The sequence below is a fragment of the Quercus robur genome, chromosome 9 (genome assembly GCF_932294415.1).
Source record: "Quercus robur chromosome 9, dhQueRobu3.1, whole genome shotgun sequence".
Classification (NCBI taxonomy): domain Eukaryota; kingdom Viridiplantae; phylum Streptophyta; class Magnoliopsida; order Fagales; family Fagaceae; genus Quercus; species Quercus robur.
This window is the reverse complement of record NC_065542.1, coordinates 1,262,621-1,285,005: the sequence shown is the minus strand read 5'-3', so window position 1 is coordinate 1,285,005 and position 22,385 is coordinate 1,262,621. Positions and strand designations below refer to the sequence as shown.

The window sequence follows — 22,385 nt, the reverse complement described above, 5'->3', positions numbered from 1 at the left end:
TGCCGAAGACATCCTATCTTAAATTAGACTATAAATCTATGACCTCAGTGTGGCAGACTAACAATGTGAGCACTTTAGATTTAAAACAACCTATTTTCAATGGCAAAATTATAATAATAAAATAATAAAACGAAGAAGCTATTATTGATCAATTTATTTCATGAGGACATTTCTCAAATTATAAAAGTTTGCAACACAAAGACTTACATATAAACAAATCATAGGCTAATGTGTGCTCACTGAAACAGACCAATATGTGGTACAAACCACAAATAAGACATCACAACCAAACCAAATCTAAGAAACCTCCATACATAGAATCGAAAATTATATGCAAGCTTAGGATAATCAACACCCATGAAAGACGCATAATGAAAAATCCAACAAAAGTTGTGGGGTTACATAAGTCAAAATCTTGTATCTTCCAATCACACAACATACACAGAGAGCTCAAACATATGGTGGGCTTGACATACCCACAAATAGAATACACCCAAATACATTTATATAAACAGTCTTTTGAGTCAGGCCCAGAAACTAATTTTATCTATTGTGAGGAATTTATTTTATTTTTTTATTTTTCTAAGCCAAGATGGTGGACAAAACAAACACCAAGCAATCGAGCAGTAGCAAGCATGATCCTGCCGTGGGTAAAAAAAGAGAGATACGATTAAGTACAATTAATCGTTAGAACGGATTACTTATTTATGATGTCGGAAACCATTAGTTCAAAGAAATAGCTTAAATGATAAACTGAATGCAACCATTTATTTAAAGATTAAAAGTGGAAGAAAAAATAGATAGAACTGAGAAGCTACCTTTGCGAAACATTTTGAATTACTACCAAGTGTAGATCTTTGGGATGTGCTGCACCTTTGGAAAATCCACGTTGCGAATGCGATTTTCAAGTTCCATTGAGATAGATTGCAAATTCAGTTCCTGGAGATTTTGAAGGTATTCAATGCCCATGGGCACTGTCTTTAACTCCATGCAGCTGTTAAGATTTAGGTATTTCAGATTGGGCATCACCCCCTTTTCTATTATTATCTCATTCAATTGAGGGAAATTCTGAATACCCAATCTTGTAAGCTTAAGAAAGCCTGTATTGAAACATAGTTGTTTTCCAACATAGGCATTAACAAGCATAAGACCTCCCAGCTGGGGCAAAGCAGCGATGTAAGGAAGTAGATCTTCTTCTAGTCTTGACCAATGTAGATACAAATTTGTGAGCCTTTGAAGTGAAAGAAACCACCGTGGCACCTTTTCTAGTTTTCCCACCAAAATAAGCATTCGAAGCATGGGAGGAGGAGCAGAGAGTGAATCCATTCGGAGAGTTTCCTCCGCATTAGTTGCCATAATAAACAAGTAGTGCAGTAGTTTCATGTTTTGAATTGAGAGACATAAGTCCATCTCATCTGCTTCTTTCACATTTGAAATACCGATCCTGGTAAGTTGGGTCATGCCACGAATCTGTTGCATCAAGTCACCATTTGATTCAATAGCGGACACTGACTGCAAATTCGTTAGTCTACTGATATTTGATGGCACGTTTGTCCCATTAACATATCTGAAATCATTCCAATTCCAAGTGTATCGATACATAATTAGATGCCGCAAGTTTTGCAAATTCCCGATTCCACGAGGAAGGGCCATTATCTGTGTGTCCCTGATGTCCAAGGTTTGAAGATTTAGGAGCCTCCCTATGGAATTTGGGAGCCTCTTAAGTAAAGTTCCTCTTAAATTCAAATACTTCAAGTTAAAGAAGTTGACTACTTCATCAGGTAATTCATCAATTGGGACATCCTGCAAATCCAGGACCCTTAACATTTTACTTCCGGAAGGCAATGTTTTGCAGTTGTTAAAAACAAGAAAAGATCGAAGCTTTGACATGCCCATGAACGATTGTAGTTCTACCTTCGTTTTGTGAATTGACATGTGGCGTGCTTTGCAGTTTTCCATCGTTTCTCCTCCATCATGTATAACACCAAAAAATTGTTTCTCTAATATTGGCAAAGCAACATCACGCATAAGATCATGCATTTTACATGCTTTTGGCCTTCCAAATTCATTCCTGTTTACAACTTGAAGCAGGCTTCGAAAAATGAGTTCTACAAGATAACTTTCTGCAACTTCTTCTGGAGTGAACCCTTTAACTTGTTGTACAAATCCTTCTGCCATCCATAGCTTAATGAGCCTCTTTCTTCGAATCTCATAATCTTCTGGGAAAAGGGAGCAATATAAGAAACAATGCTTCAGTTGATGTGGCAAATCGTTGAAACTAAGCAACAAGATGGTCTTCACCATTTCTAGCTCAGGATTGTCATTTAGACTCCAATTCAATCTTTTGTAAATGTGAGTCCATTGAGACTCATTCTTGGAGTACATAAGACTTCCCAAAGCCGCTATTGCAAGAGGTAGGCCGTCACATTTTCTCACAAGTTCTTGAGCAAACAAAACAAGGTCAGGTGGATAGTATCTATTAGAACTACTTGAGAATGCTTTCTTGCAAAAGAGATCCCACGCCTCATCCTCTTCCAATGGTTGAATACGATAGACGTGCTTCGTAACTTCAAAATTGAAGCTAGCTACATTTTCTTTTCGTGTTGTAAGGATGGTTCTGCCCATATGACAATTATCAAGAATTGACAACTTTATTTGATTCAAGATACTTGTATCCCACACATCGTCCAAGACAAGTAGATACCTTTTCTCCTTTAAGTAGTCCACTAGCATTTCTACTAACTCTGTGTAATTCATGGAAGTCAAGTTTGTAGGATCCACTTCATTCATTGACTTGTAAAATCTCTTGACCATGCTCCTCAATAAATCTTCTAATTCATATGCTTGGGAAATTGTGATCCACGCACAACAGTCAAAATGTTTCTTTACATCATCATTGTTGTAGGTGTTGGCAACTAGTGTGGTTTTGCCTGAACCTCCCATTCCAACTATCGAAATGACAGTTCGGTCTACTCCATCCATTAACCATCTCATTAACACTTGCCTTTTCTTTTCAATCCCTACAAGTTTGTCTTCTTTAAAAAAAAGAGATGATTCAGCATGCTGCACCAACCATTTTTGATTATCTTTAGAACTAGTTCCCTCTATATGATTAATATCATATCTCTGGTTTCTGTATACGCCTTTGATTTTCCCATTAACTTTTTGTATCTTGGTGGCTGTTTGATGCCTCACCCAGAGATTCTTTGGAAAGTAAATGGTGTGGTGAAGGATCCAGGAAGATCGACCCCTGATTCGTTGGTAATTCATGTGATACATGAACTTATCAATAATGTCTTCGACATCATACGCCATGTCTCTCACATTTGCCACCAAAGTTATCTCTACTTCACTCCCTACTCCCTTTCTATCAGCATCTACTAAGAACGATCGCATGCTTTTCAACTCCTCTTTGATATCTTCAATTGCATCACGAGTCCCCCATAACAACGATGCTTCATTTGCAAGGATTGAAATGATATTGTCAATCAAGAGTTCCACTACAGCCTGGTCCATTTTTTAACTTCACAGTTCAAACACGAAACACCCCTTCTACGTTGGTCACCAGTTTTTAGGCTCTCCCCCTTCACCAATTATAACATCAATGAGCAAGAGAGTGCAATGCTTTGACTTGTAGCTCACCGGGATACCTACACAAAAAAAAAAAATAGAGGTGAGAAACATAATGCATATTCTAATTCTCAAAAAGTGCAGCAATACGTCAGCTGAGTTTAAGAATGATATTTTTTTTTTTTTTTTTTTGGTTAAGCGGTGTAGACACGTAGATTTCACTCAACAGCGTTGACTTCACTTAGGAAAGGTCATAAAGGCCATTAGAATTCCATAAAGACAATGACCTTTGTATTTATATAAATTAAACAATGACAAATATTACTATTTGTCGCTGACAACATTTTCAATAATTAAAATATCATCGTTTCCATATGGTCTGTATTTATACACCGACATGTACAGCTGCACATTTACGTTTTTTTTTTTTAATTGAATAATGATGGTAAGGGAAGGTGAGGGTACCAGTAAATGTTTATAAAGATTTAAGAACTAAAATGAAATAACGTATAATCTGATAAAAGAGTTAGAAAATTATATAGTTTATGGACCAAAATTTTGATATTTTTTATTTCTTTTGAAACAAAATAATTGAAATTTTCTAAAATATTATTCTTATCTTTTCTAAAACATCATTCTTCTCTACACAATTAAAAATTTTGAACAAATTATTACTTTATGATAATCACATTTATTCTCTAGTAAAGATATTAAAAAACACCGACAAAAATATAAATTTTTGCATATAAGACTAGATCAAGTGAAAATTAAATCATTAACAAGATGAAGTTTAATAAATTTGTTTTTGATTTTCTTTTTAAGAGATGATTTACAATTTACATTTTAATTTTCCTTGATCTATTATTTCTATATTAAGAAACCAAGAGTCATGTTTCCATGAGGGGACCAATTTATTTCAATTGTTTTGAAACTTCCCCCCTTCAACAAAAATCTCATGCCAAACTCAAGAATTTCATTTCATACTCCATTATTTATAGCAAATAATATGTTAGATTTTTTTTTTAAAAGTGTGACTGTATAGTGTATACCACTTTTTTTAATACAAAATAGAAATTTTACTCTAACCTAATCTAAATATATATGCATGAGAAGCTTCCTTCTAAAGGCTTCAACTCTAGCCCTTACCCCTACAACAATTTTTTGTACTTATGGAGTGAACATTGCGTTAAGGGTACTCAGTGTATAGTGTACACAATTGGTGGTGCATAAAGTGAGGATTGGGGATTATTTTTTCCACTTTATCATTAATTGAACAATTTGGCATTTTTTTACTTTTCAAAATTTTTTTTAAGAGAATTTCAACCTCTGTCATCCACTCTTTATAATAGCTTTTTACTATCAGACCAAAATACCAATCGATTTTTAGTCTAACCAAAGATTGAATCTCAAGTTTCTTATTCAATCATCAAAGACTTTACTAGTTGAGTTAACTGAAATCCACTATTTTCAAACTTAATAACAAAAGCATTGCCAATATTCAGTTTAAAGATAGAGGTAGGAACCTAGGAGATCTAAAAGAACAAAATATCAAATATTATATCAATTATATTCTGTCTTATATCAACAAATACATCAGTCACACTCTCAATATATTTTTTATAAATCGATAACATTTAAACATTACTACTATTTTTAAATCACTTTAATTTGATAACATGAACGTAAAAAAATCTTTTGAAAAATATTATTACTATCTTTTTTAAATCTCTTTTTAAGTTTTTTTTTTTTTTTTTTTTGTACATCACATGGGATAGTGACTAGTTAATAATAACAACCAATACTTTGTTACATGAATAATAATAATAATAAATAAATAAATTATAATCCTACAAAATATAGGCAAAATTCTTCAATTTCGTTATTTATTTTTTTATTGTTCAATGTTCCCCGTGAAAACAAAAATTACAAGTTACTTTACTAATAAAAAGACAAACTAATCAATGATAACATTTAAACATTACAACTTTTTGTAATCTCTTTAATTTGATAAAATGAATGTAAAAAAATCTTTTGAAAAATATTATTACTATTTTTTTTAAATCTCTTTTAAGTATTTTTTTTTTTCTGTACATCAATACAAAATAACAAGAATAATAATAATAACAACCAATACTTTGTTACATGAATAATAATAATAATAATAATAATAAACTATAATCATAAATAATAATAATATATAAAATTATAATCCTACAAAATATGGGCAAAATTCTTCAATTTTGTTATTTGTTTATTTTACCGTTCAATGTTTCACATGAAAACACAAATTACAAGTTACTTTACTAATAAAAGACAAACTAATCAATCAATATTATATATAAAAGTAGAGACCTCATGTGGGAGTGCATGAGGTCATGTCATGTGACACTCTAATTTTGTATTTTGTCTTTTTAAACTCTTTCTATTAAGTCTTTTTTACTGTTATCCAATATATCATAGTAACTTTTTTTTACTAATATATAAAATATGTGCTACCTTTTAAAAACAAACCAAGCCTTATGAAAAGCTCAAGCCTAGTTAATATTTTACATATTATGACCGAGGTCTAATCCTTTCTACGTGTAGATCAAAACCAAAACTCTTACCCACTTACAAACTCTCTTCCACCTTTCCTACATGCAAATGATACTTCTAAAAAATCTCATGCTCATGAAAGCATGTCTATGCAATTTATGTAGGCAAATTCTCTTTGTCATCGACCAATGCAACAAAAATATATATAAAAATTGAGATTCTTAAGGTTGATGCAATAATTGACAGATGCATATTTTTAAAATTATAAATAACAAAAAATTTGATAAATAACATATACTATCTCACAAAATATCATTTACATAATATTTTTTAAATAAAAAAATCAATGACAGCAATGGTCAAAAACATGATTTAAAGATTACGAAGACAATAGAAAAGAACAAATGCATTGAATGGGATCCCTCATGTTTATTAATCATTTCAAATTATACTCATCATTTACATGTAAAAATAATAAGACATCACACTATTTACATTAAAAAAATTCATATTAACTTTAAAGTTCATTGCAGGATAAGAACTACTAGGGCATTACAACAAACAACATTGATACAATGATGGGTTGGTATTACATTTCATGCGTTCTTTATGGAAAGGATGTCAACCCACAATCAGCATCATTTTGGTTTACAAAATCTGAATATATACATATATATATATATATATATACATATATATATATATATACACATATATATCTTAATATCCCAAAGTTAAAGGCACTCACATTAATTACATACTCTCTAAATATTTATAACATATTCCTCTTATTATAAGTACTATATATACAATTGCAAACTACTTCAGATACAAGATTCAAGTTGAAATTTTCAATACAACTAACAAAACAACTTTTGTGATATTTGATCAAGATGCTGAGAAAATCCGAAATAAATCTGCAAGAAATCTTACTGAAAAACAAACTGAGATACAACTTATTTAAATTATTGCAAAACTTTTGATAATAATATATATTAAATATATTCCTCACATGCAAATTGATATTGGAGAAGGAATCCCACATGATCTAAAGAAAATGTTAGGAAGAAAATATTTTTTCCTACTTCATTCAAATGAATTCAATCTAGAAGATAGTTTTGAAAATTACACAGTTACTAAGTTTTTTGATGCACTTTCAAACAACCAAAAGGTATGGAAGAAAAAAAAAATACACAATCCAATATGCTATATTAAAGCTTTTGCTACACTATTCCTTATAAAGTAACAAAAAAAAAATATAATTATTTACAAAAAAAAGTCACATCACTAAAATTTAATATGAATGCAAGTGCAAAATCTTAACGACAATAAATCCACAAGTTCAAACTTTGTAAGATCCAGTCATGAATCTTCCAATGCCAATTCATTAGAATGATTAACACAAATGATGTAACAAAAAGAAAAAAGTGATGAAATTTCAAAATTGAACAAATGGGGATGGACCAAACTTCAAACGTTGAAGATGAAGAAACTAGTAATGATAATATATCCCTCAACAAGATTTACAAGCATCATCATACTACAAAAACAAAGCATTGAACAAACAAAAAAACAAGATCTAGTAGTAAAGTTTTTTATTACAACACAAAATCTATATTTATATATATCTAAAAGCTGAAATGTAGTATTCATTATTGTTACGCTCCAATTGAGTCACATCAGTGTCCACATCATTATATTTTTTTTATTTTTTTCTTTCCAATTTTCTTATAATTGTTTTTAACATTTTTTTTTTTTTAATATTTACATTTCTCTAATATTTCTCCATCCCTTATCTTTGCATCTCCCCATTACCGTCTAAATTATTATCATTCTTCCTCTTTCCTTTCATATTCCTTTATTTTTGTATCTTCTTATTCACTCATTCTTACTATAAATTTGTTAGTCTCTTCTATTCTATGCATAGTTTTTTTGCACCAAAAAAAAAGTTCTCTCTCTATCTCTCTCAATTTTTTGATGGAATTTTTATTTTTCTTGCATTTCTGTTTTAGTTAATAATTTTTTATATTCTTTAAAACTCTACTTTTGGTTAATTTGATTTTAGTTTTGTTTTTTAAACTGTTGTTGTTGGTTTTTTTTTTTATCCTCTTTGATTGTTAAATGTTCTCCTATTGCATTATAAAGAATTTAATATAGTATATAAAAATATATTATTATTTTATTACATAGCATGATTTGGATAATTTGGTATTTATTGTAATTTGAAATTTATTCTATCACACAGCATGATTTGTTTGTTTATTGTGCTCAATTTAGATGTTGATCTATGAGATCTTACTAATTTTTGTTTATTTTTTAATCCTTTGTGGTGGTCAAAGTAGTCTTAATAGTTGTATTAGAAGTTCCTTATAATGTCCTTTATTTAGAAAAAAAAAAAAAAAAAACAAAGGTTAGATAATCGAAAATATTCAGATGGGTGACAAATTTTAGCTTTTGTAATTTTCTTTTTATTATTATTATTATTTTTATTTTTATTTTATAACAATGCATATATAGAAATTTAATTCTTAGATTTTTCTAATAATTATTTATTTGCTAATATATTTTAGGTAGAAGAAATTACCATTTTTGCAAAGAAAATAATCTTCATAGATTATCAAAAACAAATTATTTTCCTAATTGTTAAGTTTTATTAATTTTTTTTAATTACGTTTTTCGATGTTTTGAATTGTAGGCAAAAAAAAAAAAAAAAAAAAAAAAGTTTGAGAAAATTTGTTTAAAACTAGAAGAATAATTTTTAAATTTTATATTCATTTTAATAATACATAAAATGTTATAAATAACTTTTATTAAAAAATAAATATTTTCGTTATCTTGTCTTTTGAAATTCTGAAAAAAATTGTATTATTTTCATTTTGGCATTTATGATTATTTCTCTTTTACATTATGATTATTCTTATAATAAATAAAAATATGATTAAAGAATACATTACTTTTTATTAAATTAGTTTAAATTATTAAAAAAAAAAAAATCTAATAACACCACCATAAAAATAGTTATTGCACGCAGCGAGGTGATTAAAAAGTAGAACAATTAGAAATTCAAACTCACCTCATCCTCAACCTCATGAGGTGTGGTCTCAATAATTAATAGAGAATAAATATATGACATAGACACAAGTAGAATTGAACAACAATTTACAATCTTCAAATTTATAAAATAATATATAAAAGTTTTCAATTCCAACCTCCACTTCTCGAAATCGGTACCCAAGACTTGCACCATCTGATTTTCAATTTGAAGATAGATGTAGGAACCTAGGAGATCCAAAAGAACAAATTATCAAGTACAGAAACAAAAAGCTAATTAATGCTTTTAAATATTTAAAATAGAATAATGCTAAATAAAAAAAAAATGAGATTAACAGTAGACTTAAATGAAAATCAATAAAAGATTGACGAAATCAATATTTTATAAAAATATTATAAAATAATTTGTGTCGGTATGATTATTCTAATATGCAAATACAGTGGTGAAATATTTTAATTAAAGAAAAGACTTACCTGAATATTTTCTTGAGAAGAATTGTAGACTTCGAGAGCTTTACAAGAGGAATTTACAAATGAATGTGATAAAGAAATACTAAATAGGGAGGCTCTCAAACGAGAGAAATAAATTAGATAATATAAAGATGGTTTTTCTCCGCTCTGTATTTCACTTGAGAGTTGAGAATGAGTAGCATTTTCTTTCTTTTCTTTTTTCGCTAAGCAGCATTTTCTTTCTTCTTAGCAAAACAGAGAATGAGAGTGGCCTTTTAGTACAGACTTGAAGCCATTGCTGACCAGTGACCCACTTTCTTTCTTCTTATTTTGTTTTCACTTGGCTTTTTCCTCGCGCTTTACTCTGCACTGTAGAGTGATTATTCACTTTCTGCACTTTTCTGACTATTTGCTTGCCTTTTTACGACTTTCACCTGTCTGTTTCTTGAATTGTTACTGTCGCACAGCTTTTTAATGATGATAGTTAATGTGCTTCACTATTTGAGTCAGTCTTCGATAGTCGTATTATGTTGGAAAAGATGTAACCAGTTCACACTTGACATTGAAATAGGAGGGAAAAATTTTCCCTCCTATTTCGGCGATGCCGTTGCCACATTTCACTCTTTTTTTTCTTTTTTTTTTTTTTTTTTTTAAGAAATGATATGTGCACATAATTTTTACAATATTTTTACAACAAATTTTAAGTGGCAAGTTGTTATTGTTGGATTAAAAAAGTAATCTCAGTGTTAAATTCAAATTTTAACTAATAATAACTAATTACCTGTGATTTGTTGTGAAAATGTTGTAAAATTATTGTAAAAATTGTGTACACATATCATTTCTTAAAAAAAAAAAAAATTTGAAATGTGCAGAAGGAATTTCGGTGATGGTGTTGCCGAAAATCAAAAATTTCTCTCTCCTACTTTTGTTGAATTTCGGCAACGGTATTGCCGAAATTCACTCTCTTTCCTCAAATTCCTAAATAAGTTAGAACAGTACCTATAGCACAAATTAACTTTGAATTTAACAATATTAAGCCAAAAGACTCATGAGATATGGGTGATGGTGGCAAAGTTGTAATTAACTAAAGCCAAGTGAGTCCCAGCCAAAGGTCAAGTCCCATCACATGCAGAGCAAGTGTAGAGAACTTATGAAGCCAACGGTCACATACACTATTTCAATTTCTGCTTTAATACAATCACCTCAGTCACTCTCATTTCCTCTCTTCACTTTCACATATTGTGAGACCCAATGAGTGACATAAAGCTGAGTTTTTGAATTGGAAAATCCATTGAGATATTCCACTCTGGGTGATGGTGGTTGTAAACTTGTAATCAATTAAAGCCAAGTGGGTTCCAGCCGAAGGTCCCATCACATACGGAGCAAGTGTAGAGTACTTATGGCGCCATTGGTCACATGCACTATTCCAATTTCAGCTTTAATACAATCACCGCATTCACTCTTATTTCCTCTCTTCAACTTTCACATATTGTGAGACCCAATGAGTGACATAAAGCTGAGTTTTTGAATTGGAAAATCCATTGAGATATTCCACTCTGGGTGATGGTGGTTGTAAACTTGTAATCAATTAAAGCCAAGTGGGTTCCAGCCGAAGGTCCCATTACATACGGAGCAAGTGTAGAGTACTTATGGCGCCATTGGTCACATGCACTATTCCAATTTCAGCTTTAATACAATCACCGCATTCACTCTTATTTCCTCTCTTCAACTTTCACATATTGTGGGACCCAATGAGTGACATAAAACCATGGATGTCAATACCGTACCGTACCGGCCGTACCGGCCGGAATATACTGTACCGGCCAGTAATCCGGTACACTCGACCCCCATGTTTCGTACCGGAAAAAATACCGGCCGTACCGGCCTCGTACCGGCCGTACCGGCCAATTTCGGGCAATACCGGCCGGTACAGAAAAAAGTTTTTTTTTTTTTTTTTTTTAAAGTTTTGTAATTTTTGAATTTTTGTTAGGACAAAATGGTAACTTATTTGTATTAACTTATTAGTACTATTTGTTTTCTTAGTATGCAATGGTAACTTTTAAGCTTTCTATTTTTTTTTTTCCCTTTTAATTGATACTAAAGTCTAAAACCATGAATAACTAGTTCTAAATTGAGGAAATGTTTTATGGTAAACTTTTATATTTATTATAATATATATATATATATATATATATATATATACACAAACACATACATACATATATATATATATATATATATATTTATAAATATAAAAAATAGCGGTAAACCCGAAACGGTACACCGGTATTGACCGGTATCCGAAATATATCGTACCGGTGGCCAAACCGGTACGGCCTCCGGTACGGTATTGACATCCTTGCATAAAACTGAGTTTTTGAATTGGAAAACCCTTGAGATATTCCACCCAAACGACCCGCCAAGCAGAGTTATGAGTTTTTTTGAGTTTTTTTTTTTTTTGAGAAGATGAGTTTATTTGAATTAGGGTTATAAGAATTGAGTTACAAGTTTGAGCAAGGAGATTTAAGTTATAGGTGATGAGTGACCTCCAAACCAAACAGGGCCTAACATTTTAAACCATATATTTGAGGGTGGTTTCAAATCAAAATTCTATAATTGTTGTTTTAAATTAACCCTAAAATTTTAAAGTTTAAAACTTATCCATGAAGTTTTAGATTATTAAAAATTAAGCCTAATATTTTTTGTTAGTTTCAAATTGAAATCTGGAATTTCAAAATAGTATCATCTTAAATTCTCATCTTTTTGAGTTGGATTTGGGCCTTTGATTGTGGAGGAGTGGAAAAATGGAAGGATGGAAAATTGTGGAAGGATGGAAAAGTGGGAGGATGGAAAATCTTTAATTTTCCCTCTTATGTGTTTGGTTGGAGGGGTGGAAAAGTAGGAGGATGGAAAACTTTTTTGTTTGGTTGGAGAGAAAAATGGAAGGATGGAAAATGTAATTTATATAAATTGACTATTATACCCTTGTTACATAATATGTAAGAAATAGATTTATTTGTACTCATTAAATAATATAAAATTTATGACATCATATATATAAATTTATATTTATATTTTTATTATTATAATGTAAAAATTACATTATAATCTTTTTTTTTCACGTTGATTGTAAAATAAAAAAAAATACATAACAAAAAACAAAAAACATGAGAGATGACCCTGAACTTCTCTGGACGGTGTGCTAGATGAGAAGATGAGAAGGGTATGAATGAGGGTAGGTGGGCAAAAGTCTTCAGCTGGGTAGATGGAGGGTATGAATGAGGTTACGTGGATGGGTATTACGGTAAAATAACAATGAGGGAGTTTTCCCTCATTGATTTTCCTCCCAATTTGGGAGGAAAGTTTTTGTGGGCCCGGGAGAGAAAAGTTTCTCTTGGGTTTTCCACTCCTCTGATTTTCTCCCCATTACCAAACAGTGGAAAACTGAGTTTTCCACCCTATTTTCCCTCTTATATTTTTCATCCTCCCTATATTCCACCCATCCAAACACAGTGTTAAAGATTTCTTGTCTTCTTGTCTTCTATCCCCATTCTTTTCAGCGAGGAAAATAATGACAGACAGGTAACTTGGCGTTGCATGTTGTGTTGCTTTTGTGCATTCATCTACTTTTAATTTGTGAGTCTTGATATATAGAAACAATCGGAGGGATCGTGATACTGCTCTTTTCATAATAAAACGCTTGAAGAAAGATATACCTGAAGACCCCATCTCACCTGTGAAATCTAGTTGTCAGGGGCGGCTTTACATAGAGTTTAGGGCGGTAATAGGACCACCTCACTTGGAAAAAAATACAATTATTATTTATAAATTTTATAAATTTATGATTTAAAAAAAAAAATCTATGATCACCCTAAATTTTTTTTATGCTAATTTAATTAAATTCTTGGCAAAATTTGGCAACAAGCTTGGTTGTAAATTAAAGTTACAACTCTATTCAATATTTTTTATTGAATGTGAATTTTAACAAATCTACCATTTAATTACATTTTCTTCTTAAATCATTCATACTTGTAACATTTCAAGAAGATAAAAGATCAATAAGTCAATCGAATATTTAAATTTCAAGTTTTTGTAATCTAAAACTATACATAAAAAATAATTTTATGGATCGAATGGCAAATAACATCCGATTAGTATGAAATTTTAATATGTTTTAAGAATATAGAGAACATGCAATTCATAAATTAGATTTTCAAAATATGTAACAATGTTAATTCATATAGTGAGAGTGACTATAACAAAGTTTGTAGCTAAATTTTATTCTTAAACTTTGGTCTCCTTAACAATATATTAGGTCCTTACAAATAAAAATAAAAGTCCAAAAAAAAATTTATTTAACTAAACGTTTGAAGAGATGTAACTTGCAACATTAATAATGAGACTATCATGTAATAATTTCAAAATAAAAAGATTTGTAGAAGGAAATTGTAAGATTTTATGTATTTGCGTGTGTGTGTGTGTGTGTGTGTGTGTGTTTGGTCAATGTATGAAATTCTTTTTTTATTAGATTTTGTATAATTTAAGTTTCTTAAGGACCACTCTCAAAAAAATTCCTAGAGCCGCCACTGCTAGTTGTGGGGGCAACTCAAAAGAAGAAAGTAGTTCCACAGGCTAGTCTGATCAAAGAGAGACTGTTGATGAAGAACTTCCATTAACATTCTTTGACACGGTTATGGTCAGAAATTTTTCAAAGAACGGCAAGAAGATTTGGAAGAAACATTGCTAGCAGTATTCGAAATCTTACTACATGCCTTTAGATGCATCATGCAAGTGCAATTGATGACAATGGAAGCAATTTTTGTTATTATTAATTATATCACTGCATTCTGGGCCAAATTATCTAATATTTTTAACATTGTGGAAAGGGATTTTTTTTTTTTTTCAAAATAACATTAATTTTCAAACTATTTTGTTAGTTAGCATGTTTTCAAAACTATTTAGGAAACTAACATCTCGAGTGTAATAGACTCGATTTTGGGAGTGCTAAATCAAGTTCACTTAAGTCGATTTTAGGATCATTGCATGAAAATCGAGTTTGTAGAACTTGATTTCATTTAAATTGAAATCGAGCCTTGCAGACTCGATTTCTTATCCATGCGCTTTCCTTTACACTCCATCTCAACCTTCTACCTTGAAACCCAGAAATCATGAAGAACAAAACCCAAACACCCAGAAACCTTGAAACCCAAATAGAAACCCACGAAGAACAAAACCTCCACGAAGATAGAAAAAACAAACTAGAGAGGCGGCAACAGCAAAGGCAACGGCAACGATTGAACCTAGGTGGCGAAGGCTCTAGGTGGCGACAACGAGGTTTGTTAATGTTTTCTCTGTAGATCTTTGGGTGGGCTTCTTGATTCTTGTTCTTGATTCTTTCTGGGTCTTTGGGTAAGCAATTCTTGATGTTTGTTGGGTTTGTTGAGGGAACTCGTTTCTTGCTTCTTGATGTTTGGCCGAGAAATGGAGTCTATAAGGCCTGATTTCAATTTAAATGAAACCGAGTCCAATTGACTCGATTTCAGCACTCCAAAATCGAGTCTATTGCACTCAAGATGTTAATCTCCTAAATATTTTTGAAAACGTGCTAACTAACAAAATTGTATGAAAATTAATGTTATTTGAAAAAAAAAAACACGTTGCGAAAAGTCCTAAAATTTATGATTGTGTCATGCTATGATGGGAATGCAAGTGAAAGGTACAATGGAAAGGACATGCCATTATCCACACCAGGGCTCACCCTTTGAAATGTTGATTAAGAATGAGGGGAGTGGGTTAGTTGTGCTGTGTAGCAGAGTAGTAGTTGGTTAAATGGAAGTATACTTGAAACTAATCCCTGTGGGATATAGGTGAAATCAAATGGAAATAAACAAATAGTGTATAGTGTTGTTCAAAAAACATGTAGATAGTGACACACAATAGAATGATATAGAAAGGTGTTAATGGAACTCTCTCTCTCTCCTTGGGTTCAGTACTATTTAATCATACTGATATTTTGCTACAAGCCAACAGATTGATAAATAAGGTTGAGCAAGTTGTTGCTTAAGATGATTGGCAACTAGTAGGGGTATAAATTTTAGCTATGAACCCACCAAGGCCGATTTGTGCTCCAAAATCATTGCAAAGAGATAAGTCCTAGGAATAACATTCATGGTATATTTAGCAAAAAAAAAAAACATTCATGGTACGAACAAAAAAAAAAAAGTTTATTATCATTCCAAAAATGTACTACTATAATGTTGTCAAACCCTCCAACATGGATGGTTATGTCCTATACTTCCTACTGACAAACAGCTAATACCTACACTAAATACAAACTCCCTCCTAATACTAAAAACATCTAGCTAATATTGATTGATTTTTAAGGTTCATATTTAAGACCTAAATACAATTCTTTAGATATTGTAAAATTTGTCAATTTCTTTTGATAAAAATTAAATTTAATCATGTAACTTCTTTTCAAAAAAAAAAATTCAACTATGTAACTTAATCTTCTTGAAGAGATGGAAAGTATAGTTCCCCTAGTTCATGGCAAAACATCCACACTGTCATGAAATCTTCATGCTCGCGCAGGCTATGTTTATGGCAAAACGTGTTCCACCCTTCCTTAAGAACATAAACCCTGCAGGACTCCCAAGATTTGAACATCATTGAGCATTCCTTGCCTTTTATGTCATACACAATGACATTAATTCCATTAACAACAACTGCGTTCTTGTTTAGCAATGGAAAGAGAAAGTTTTTGACATCTAGTTTGTTCAAGGACAGCCTGCTTTGCTCGCCCCTTACATAACTGGATGTCAATTATTTCTCAAAAGGCTTAGAGCATGCTCCTATGAAGCTATTGAGCCTTGGGACTGGTGGGAAATTAGGGGGCTTGTAGGCATGGGTTTTCCTAGACAGGCTTAATAACTGTGGCGGTTTTGGCTTGCTAGTATTACTTGATACATGTTGATTATGTCTAATTCGTTGGTTTTTAATTTCAAGCAAAGCCAAGGAAGTTTTCTCATCCAAATTGGAATGATTTATGTGAAGAAGAATCATGGTGGCTTTGTCTTCCTCATTGAATTCGACAAGAAAGTCATTGCCATTAACTTATTCACTCAACCTTCTTTTCCCCATAATTTATTTTCAGTATGGAAGTTTTTGTGAGGAAATGAGTACGTGCTACAGACTACAAGAGTGTAATATAGTAATGGGATGTAATACATTGAAGCATAAGCAGTGGCAGCACATAATCCCTAATAGGTAATGAAAAAGTGTTCATCAAACTATAATTCACAAATTGTGTGTTCACTATTGGATCCAAAATTTTTTTTGTAGGTTTAATAAAAATATTATTTAATTCGTTTGAACAATTTGTCCAAGTGGGGCGGTAGGGCGTTAAATAATTTTTAGACAAAATAGAAATTTTATTTTATTATTATCATAAATCATAAGACGTACAGAGTTGCAAGAACATAATTGTTTATGAAAAATGAAAATAGATGTGTGAATGAATTGGAATAGGTTGGATTTTTTTTTTCTTTTTAAACCTGACATAAATTACACATGTTGAGAAATTTTCAACTCAACTTGATCCATAGGGAACATTTAGGGTTGGGTTTGGTCGTTATAACCATTTTGTCAGGCCTAACAAAAAATTTTGGTTTTCATTCACCAATTTAAACCCATTTTTTTATTAAATGATTAAAATTTCATCTAAACTAAATTTCAAAATACTAAAATAAATTAAAATTTTTTGATGGGTTTATAAATTCTACAATAAATTAAATTTTTTGATAGGTGTATAAAATCTAAAATAAAATAAATTAAAGAGTTTTGTGGGGTTAGAGAATTTATGACCCCGGCCCATTTCATATTAAGGCCCAAGGCCTTCGCCGAGGAAAGATAATGCCGAAGACGTACCATGGAAATCCAGAACGGCCTAAGGAAATGGCCGAGGATGACCTTGTGCTTGGCATCCCATAATGCCCCTAAAAGGAAGAGCGAGCACAGTGCAGGAACAGCCCAAGTAAAAGGCTGCCAGTACTGCAGAAAAGCATTCTGCACCTGACAAGACCATACTCTTCAGCTTTTTGCAACCACCCCCCAACCACTCTAGGTATGGGCTGATAGGACAAGTCTTAAGCCCTAGAAAATTGAGCTTACACGTGGACGTTGGAGAGAGGGTAAACGCCAGTATAAAAGGTAAAGAGAGGCACTGCGAAAAAAAGGGGTGACAACCCATCTCCCAAGCCAGGGAGTCCTAGAACAAAGAAGGATAATGAGAGCACAAAACTCCGCAAACTCCTCGAACAAGATTCACTGACCGGAGCCATCCAAACCACCACCCGGTGACCAAAGCCTAGCCTTTCAAACCCACGCTCTACAAATTATATTGTTTGGGCCCTTTACGTACGAGCCCAATATCAACTTGGGGTCGTTACGAATTTGCATCCCTACAAGTTTAAAATACATGTATTTTTTAAAATATTAATTAACAGCGTGGGTTGGATTGAGATTGAAATTTTTCTCAACTTCAACCCAATCCAACCTAAGTTTCAAAAAATAAGGACCCAACCAAACCCTTCAACCCACAAAAAGACAAACCAAGCGTTGGTTTGGACCAAGTTCATCAAATTGGTGGATTTAATGAATGTACACATCAAAGGAGAACAAACAAAAGAACTATAAAACTCACTAAAACAATAGAAAACAATTAACACAGATGTTAATGGTTTAAACAAGTTAAATTACATAAAAAAACAGAAAAGATGTGCAAATCCACAGTTGAACTAGTAGCAATCTTCCAACAAACTACCACAAAGGCATCTTGGAGTTCAAACTTTTACATTTATTACAAACAATTAAGAAACAAAGCCTTGACTATTAATTTATTGAACAATAACCAAAAAACCCAAACAATACTTAGAATTGGAGCTCCAAACAAAACAAGATCCTTTTGAAGCAAACTGGACAAACTCATAATCTTCAATATCATTCTGCCACGAGTAAAACAAAAAAACAGAGATATGGTTTATTAAAACTGACAAATTCATGTTCCAAACTACAAATTAGACATCATAACCAAACCAAATCTAAGAAACCTCTGTACATACAATTGAAAATCACAAGCAAGATTAGGATTATTGACATGCATGAAGGACACATAATGAAAAAAACCCAAAAAAAGTCGGGGTTACATAAGTCACCATCTTGTATCTTCCAATCACACATCATTCATAGAGTACCAACCTGAAACATATGGTAGGCATTACTCACATACAGAACATGCCTACAAACACACATTCACACATGCATACACACCAAAAAAAAAAAAAAACATATTAAAAACAGTATTTTGACACAGGATCTAGAAGCCAATTTATTCTATTTCAAGGAATTTGACGTATTTATCAATTTATGCCAAGCTAGAGACTAAATCTAACTCCAAAGAATCAAGCAATAGCAAGCATTGTTGGGCATGAACACGATTACTTATTTATCATGTCAGATTTCATTAGTTCCAAAAACTTAAGCCATTATAAAGTGGATAAATAATATAAGTCGAGCATGTTATGTACATAAATTTGTTAGTGAAATAACTTAAATGAGGCAAAGTTTTTTTTTTTTTTTTTTTGGTGGGGGGGGGGGGGGGATGTAGATGAAAGATAAAAATGAATGCGATAACTATTCATGAAAAAAGATAAAAAAGAAGAAGAAATACCAAGAGAATTGAGAAGCTACCTTCATGAAACATTCCCGAATTACTACCAGATGTAGATCTTTGGGATGCACTACAACACTAAATAACAAAGAGTAACTTATGAGTTATGACTAAGAGTATGATAATAAATTCAAATAGATATTGCTAACTTCGGTAACACAAAGTATCAAGTTGTAGTTCCAATCACATAAAAGAAGAAAAACAAAATTGCTCAACATGTATTAGTTGGAGATTATGACTTGGATCACTCATTTCTCTTCATGAGCTTATGACAACCTAACAATGATGAATGCAGTAAAAATACAATTTAAAGCAAGAGATTTGCTACCTAAAAGAAGAATTGGAAAAACAGATAGAAAAATTGGAAATCTCATTAAGAATTTATGTGTAAGTCTTGTGAATCTTTTCTAGCTAGTATTTTGTGCATCTCTTGGTTACTAAGGTTAAGAGATGATGCAAAAAGAAAGTACAACCTAAGAGTAACAAGGCACTAGTCCCTGTCCCCTACATGATCTCCTCAAAACAACAATGTCTCAGCACAAATGTGGAAAATAAGAGGGGACAACATGTATAAAGTCAAGAAAATTATTTCTAAACATGGATAGCGGTATTTACAAGCCAATACAGGGGCATCAATGAAAAGACATAGGATGTGCCAAGCTAAAATGCAAGTACAAAAGACATCCTACCTTAAATTAGACTAAAAAACTATAACCTCAGTGTGGGAGACTAACAATGTGAGCACTTAGCATTCAAATATCCTATTATCTATATCAAAAAAAAAAAAAAGTTGATGAGAAGCAAAGTAAGCACTTGGAAATTTGAAACAAAAATATTTATATATAAACAAATCATAGGCTAACATGTGGCTTACTAAAACAGGCTTAATAAAACAGATAGTACGTGGTCCAAACCGCAAATAAGACATCATAACCAAATCAAATCTAAGAAACCTCTATACATAAAATTGAAAATTAACATGCATGAAAGACATAATGAAAAATCGAGCAAAAGTTACATAAGTCAATATCTTGTATCTACCAATCACACAATGTCCACAGAGGACTTTCCTTTGAACATATGGTGAGCTTGACAAATCCACATATAGAACGCACCTATAAACACACTAACATACATGCATATACACCTTAATACATGTGGGGCCCAATGATTTGAGGCCCTGGCCCATTTTATTCGTTGGGGTCCAAGGCCCGAGCTGAGGAAGGTTATAGCCCAGGCTCGGTAATACAAGTACAAAATGGTCTTGGGATACAGCCGAGGACGATTCAGTCCTCGGCGTGTCCGAGGTCTCACTAAAAGAAAGGGCAAAAACGGTACAAAAACAGTTTGGAAAAAGAATCTAAAATATCTAGGTCAATAAAGAGGAAGACTCTGGATAGAATAACGGCTAAGGACAAAAGAAAAGCTGCCATTACTGCCATTCAAACACTCTGCACTTGGCAGGACCATACACCTCAGCTTTTACAAACACCCCCAACCACTCTGGGTAGGGGCTGATGGGACAAGTATCAGTCCTGGAAAGTAGAACCCACACGTGGACGCTGGATAAGGGATATAGGCTAATATAAAAGAGAAAGGAAGGAAGCCAAAGAGGAGGCTGGGAAAAATGGCCAGAATCCATAGCCTCCCAGCCCGCCTCCAGGAGAAAGACTCCCAGGGCGATGACGACTTAACCATGTATTGATATCACGTAAAACCCACCGTTTGGCGACCAAGGCCTAGCCTTTCAAACCCACGCTCTACAGATGATATTGTTTGGGCCTTTTTACGTGCGAACCCAATATCGTTACGGTTCGTTACGATTCGTGTCCTTATAATTGGCGCCATCTGTGGGGAGGCTTGTGTGTTGGCATAGGGGGTAGGTCGAGAGAGTTCCTTTGTCATTTCTAAACGGTTGGTTATAGAGTTCTAGCGTAAAGTTCCGCTAGGGGCTATGGTTCTTGATTAGGGGCTACGCTTGGTAGTGTCAATCGCATGGATGGTTCTAGGGGCTTGGCCGAGGAGATAATTCCCCTAAAGCCAAGGTCCCACTCCAAAAATTGAGTTTTGGACAGAACCAAGACATTGCATGGTCCACGAACTCAAGCCTATGGGGAAACCAACTACTTGTATGAGAAAACTGAGTTTTGAACAGAATCAAGGTATTGTATGGTCCTCGGACTAGAGCCCATGGGGAAACCAACTACTTGGATGAGAAAACTAAGTTTTGGACAGAACCAAGGCATTGCATGGTCCTCGGACTCAAGCCTATGGGGAAACCAATTACTTGGATGAGAAAATTGAGTTTTGGACAGAACCAAGGCATTGCATGGTCCACGGACTCAAGCCTATGGGGAAACCAACTACTTGGATGAGAAAACTGAGTTTTGGACAGAACCAAGGCATTGCATGATCCTCAGACTCAAGCCTATGGGGAAACCAACTATTTGGATGAGAAAACTGAGTTTTGGACAGAACCAAGCATTGCATGGTCCACGGACTCAAGCCTATGGGGAAACCATCTACTTGGATGAGAAAACTGAGTCTTGGACAGAACCAAGGCATTGCATGGTCCTCGGACTCAAACCTATGGGGAAACCAACTACTTTGAAAAAAAACTGAGTTTTGGACAGAACCAAGGTATTGCATGGTCCTCGGCCTCAAACCTGTGGAAAGGTCAGCTACTTAATAAGAATTCTAAATTGCTCAATCCTCGGATCAAGTACCAGAAGAGGCAAAAGCTATGAAAGTTATTAGGAAGATGGTGAAACGCCTTATTACTCGGCAACCTGTAGGGGCTGTTCATTTTCGGGTTATACATCCTCGGATGATTATCTCCTACACTGCATCAAGCATTCAGCTGTCATCTCGGCTATTTTTGGGGTAAGTGTTGTTTTCTCTGGACGGCATTATTGTGCCAAGCAACTCTGTTAAGTTCATAATAATATGTTTTCTTTAGCAAGGGTTTCGACCCTAAGTGCCATTTATTCAAGTCGGCACTATTACACCAAATAGTTCCAATTAGCACAAAGCGAGATCTTTTCATTAACGG

General features: G+C 32.8%; 1 protein-coding gene across 4 annotated transcripts in view; it reads right to left on the bottom strand.

The window, feature by feature from the left end:
* Positions 1-22,385, bottom strand: part of LOC126698432 (disease resistance protein RPM1-like) — a 99,755-nt gene that overhangs the window by 70,810 nt on the left and 6,560 nt on the right. For 3 of the 4 annotated variants that reach the window (XM_050395646.1, XM_050395647.1, XM_050395645.1), the window contains exon 2: positions 819-1,729. In XM_050395646.1, coding sequence (XP_050251603.1) covers positions 841-1,729 — 889 coding nt within the window. In that variant the 3' untranslated portion in view covers positions 819-840. Of the gene's footprint in view, positions 1-818; positions 3,651-9,314; positions 9,385-9,630; positions 9,970-22,385 lie in introns of those variants that run through there. The other variant, XM_050395654.1, reaches the window with a different exon arrangement.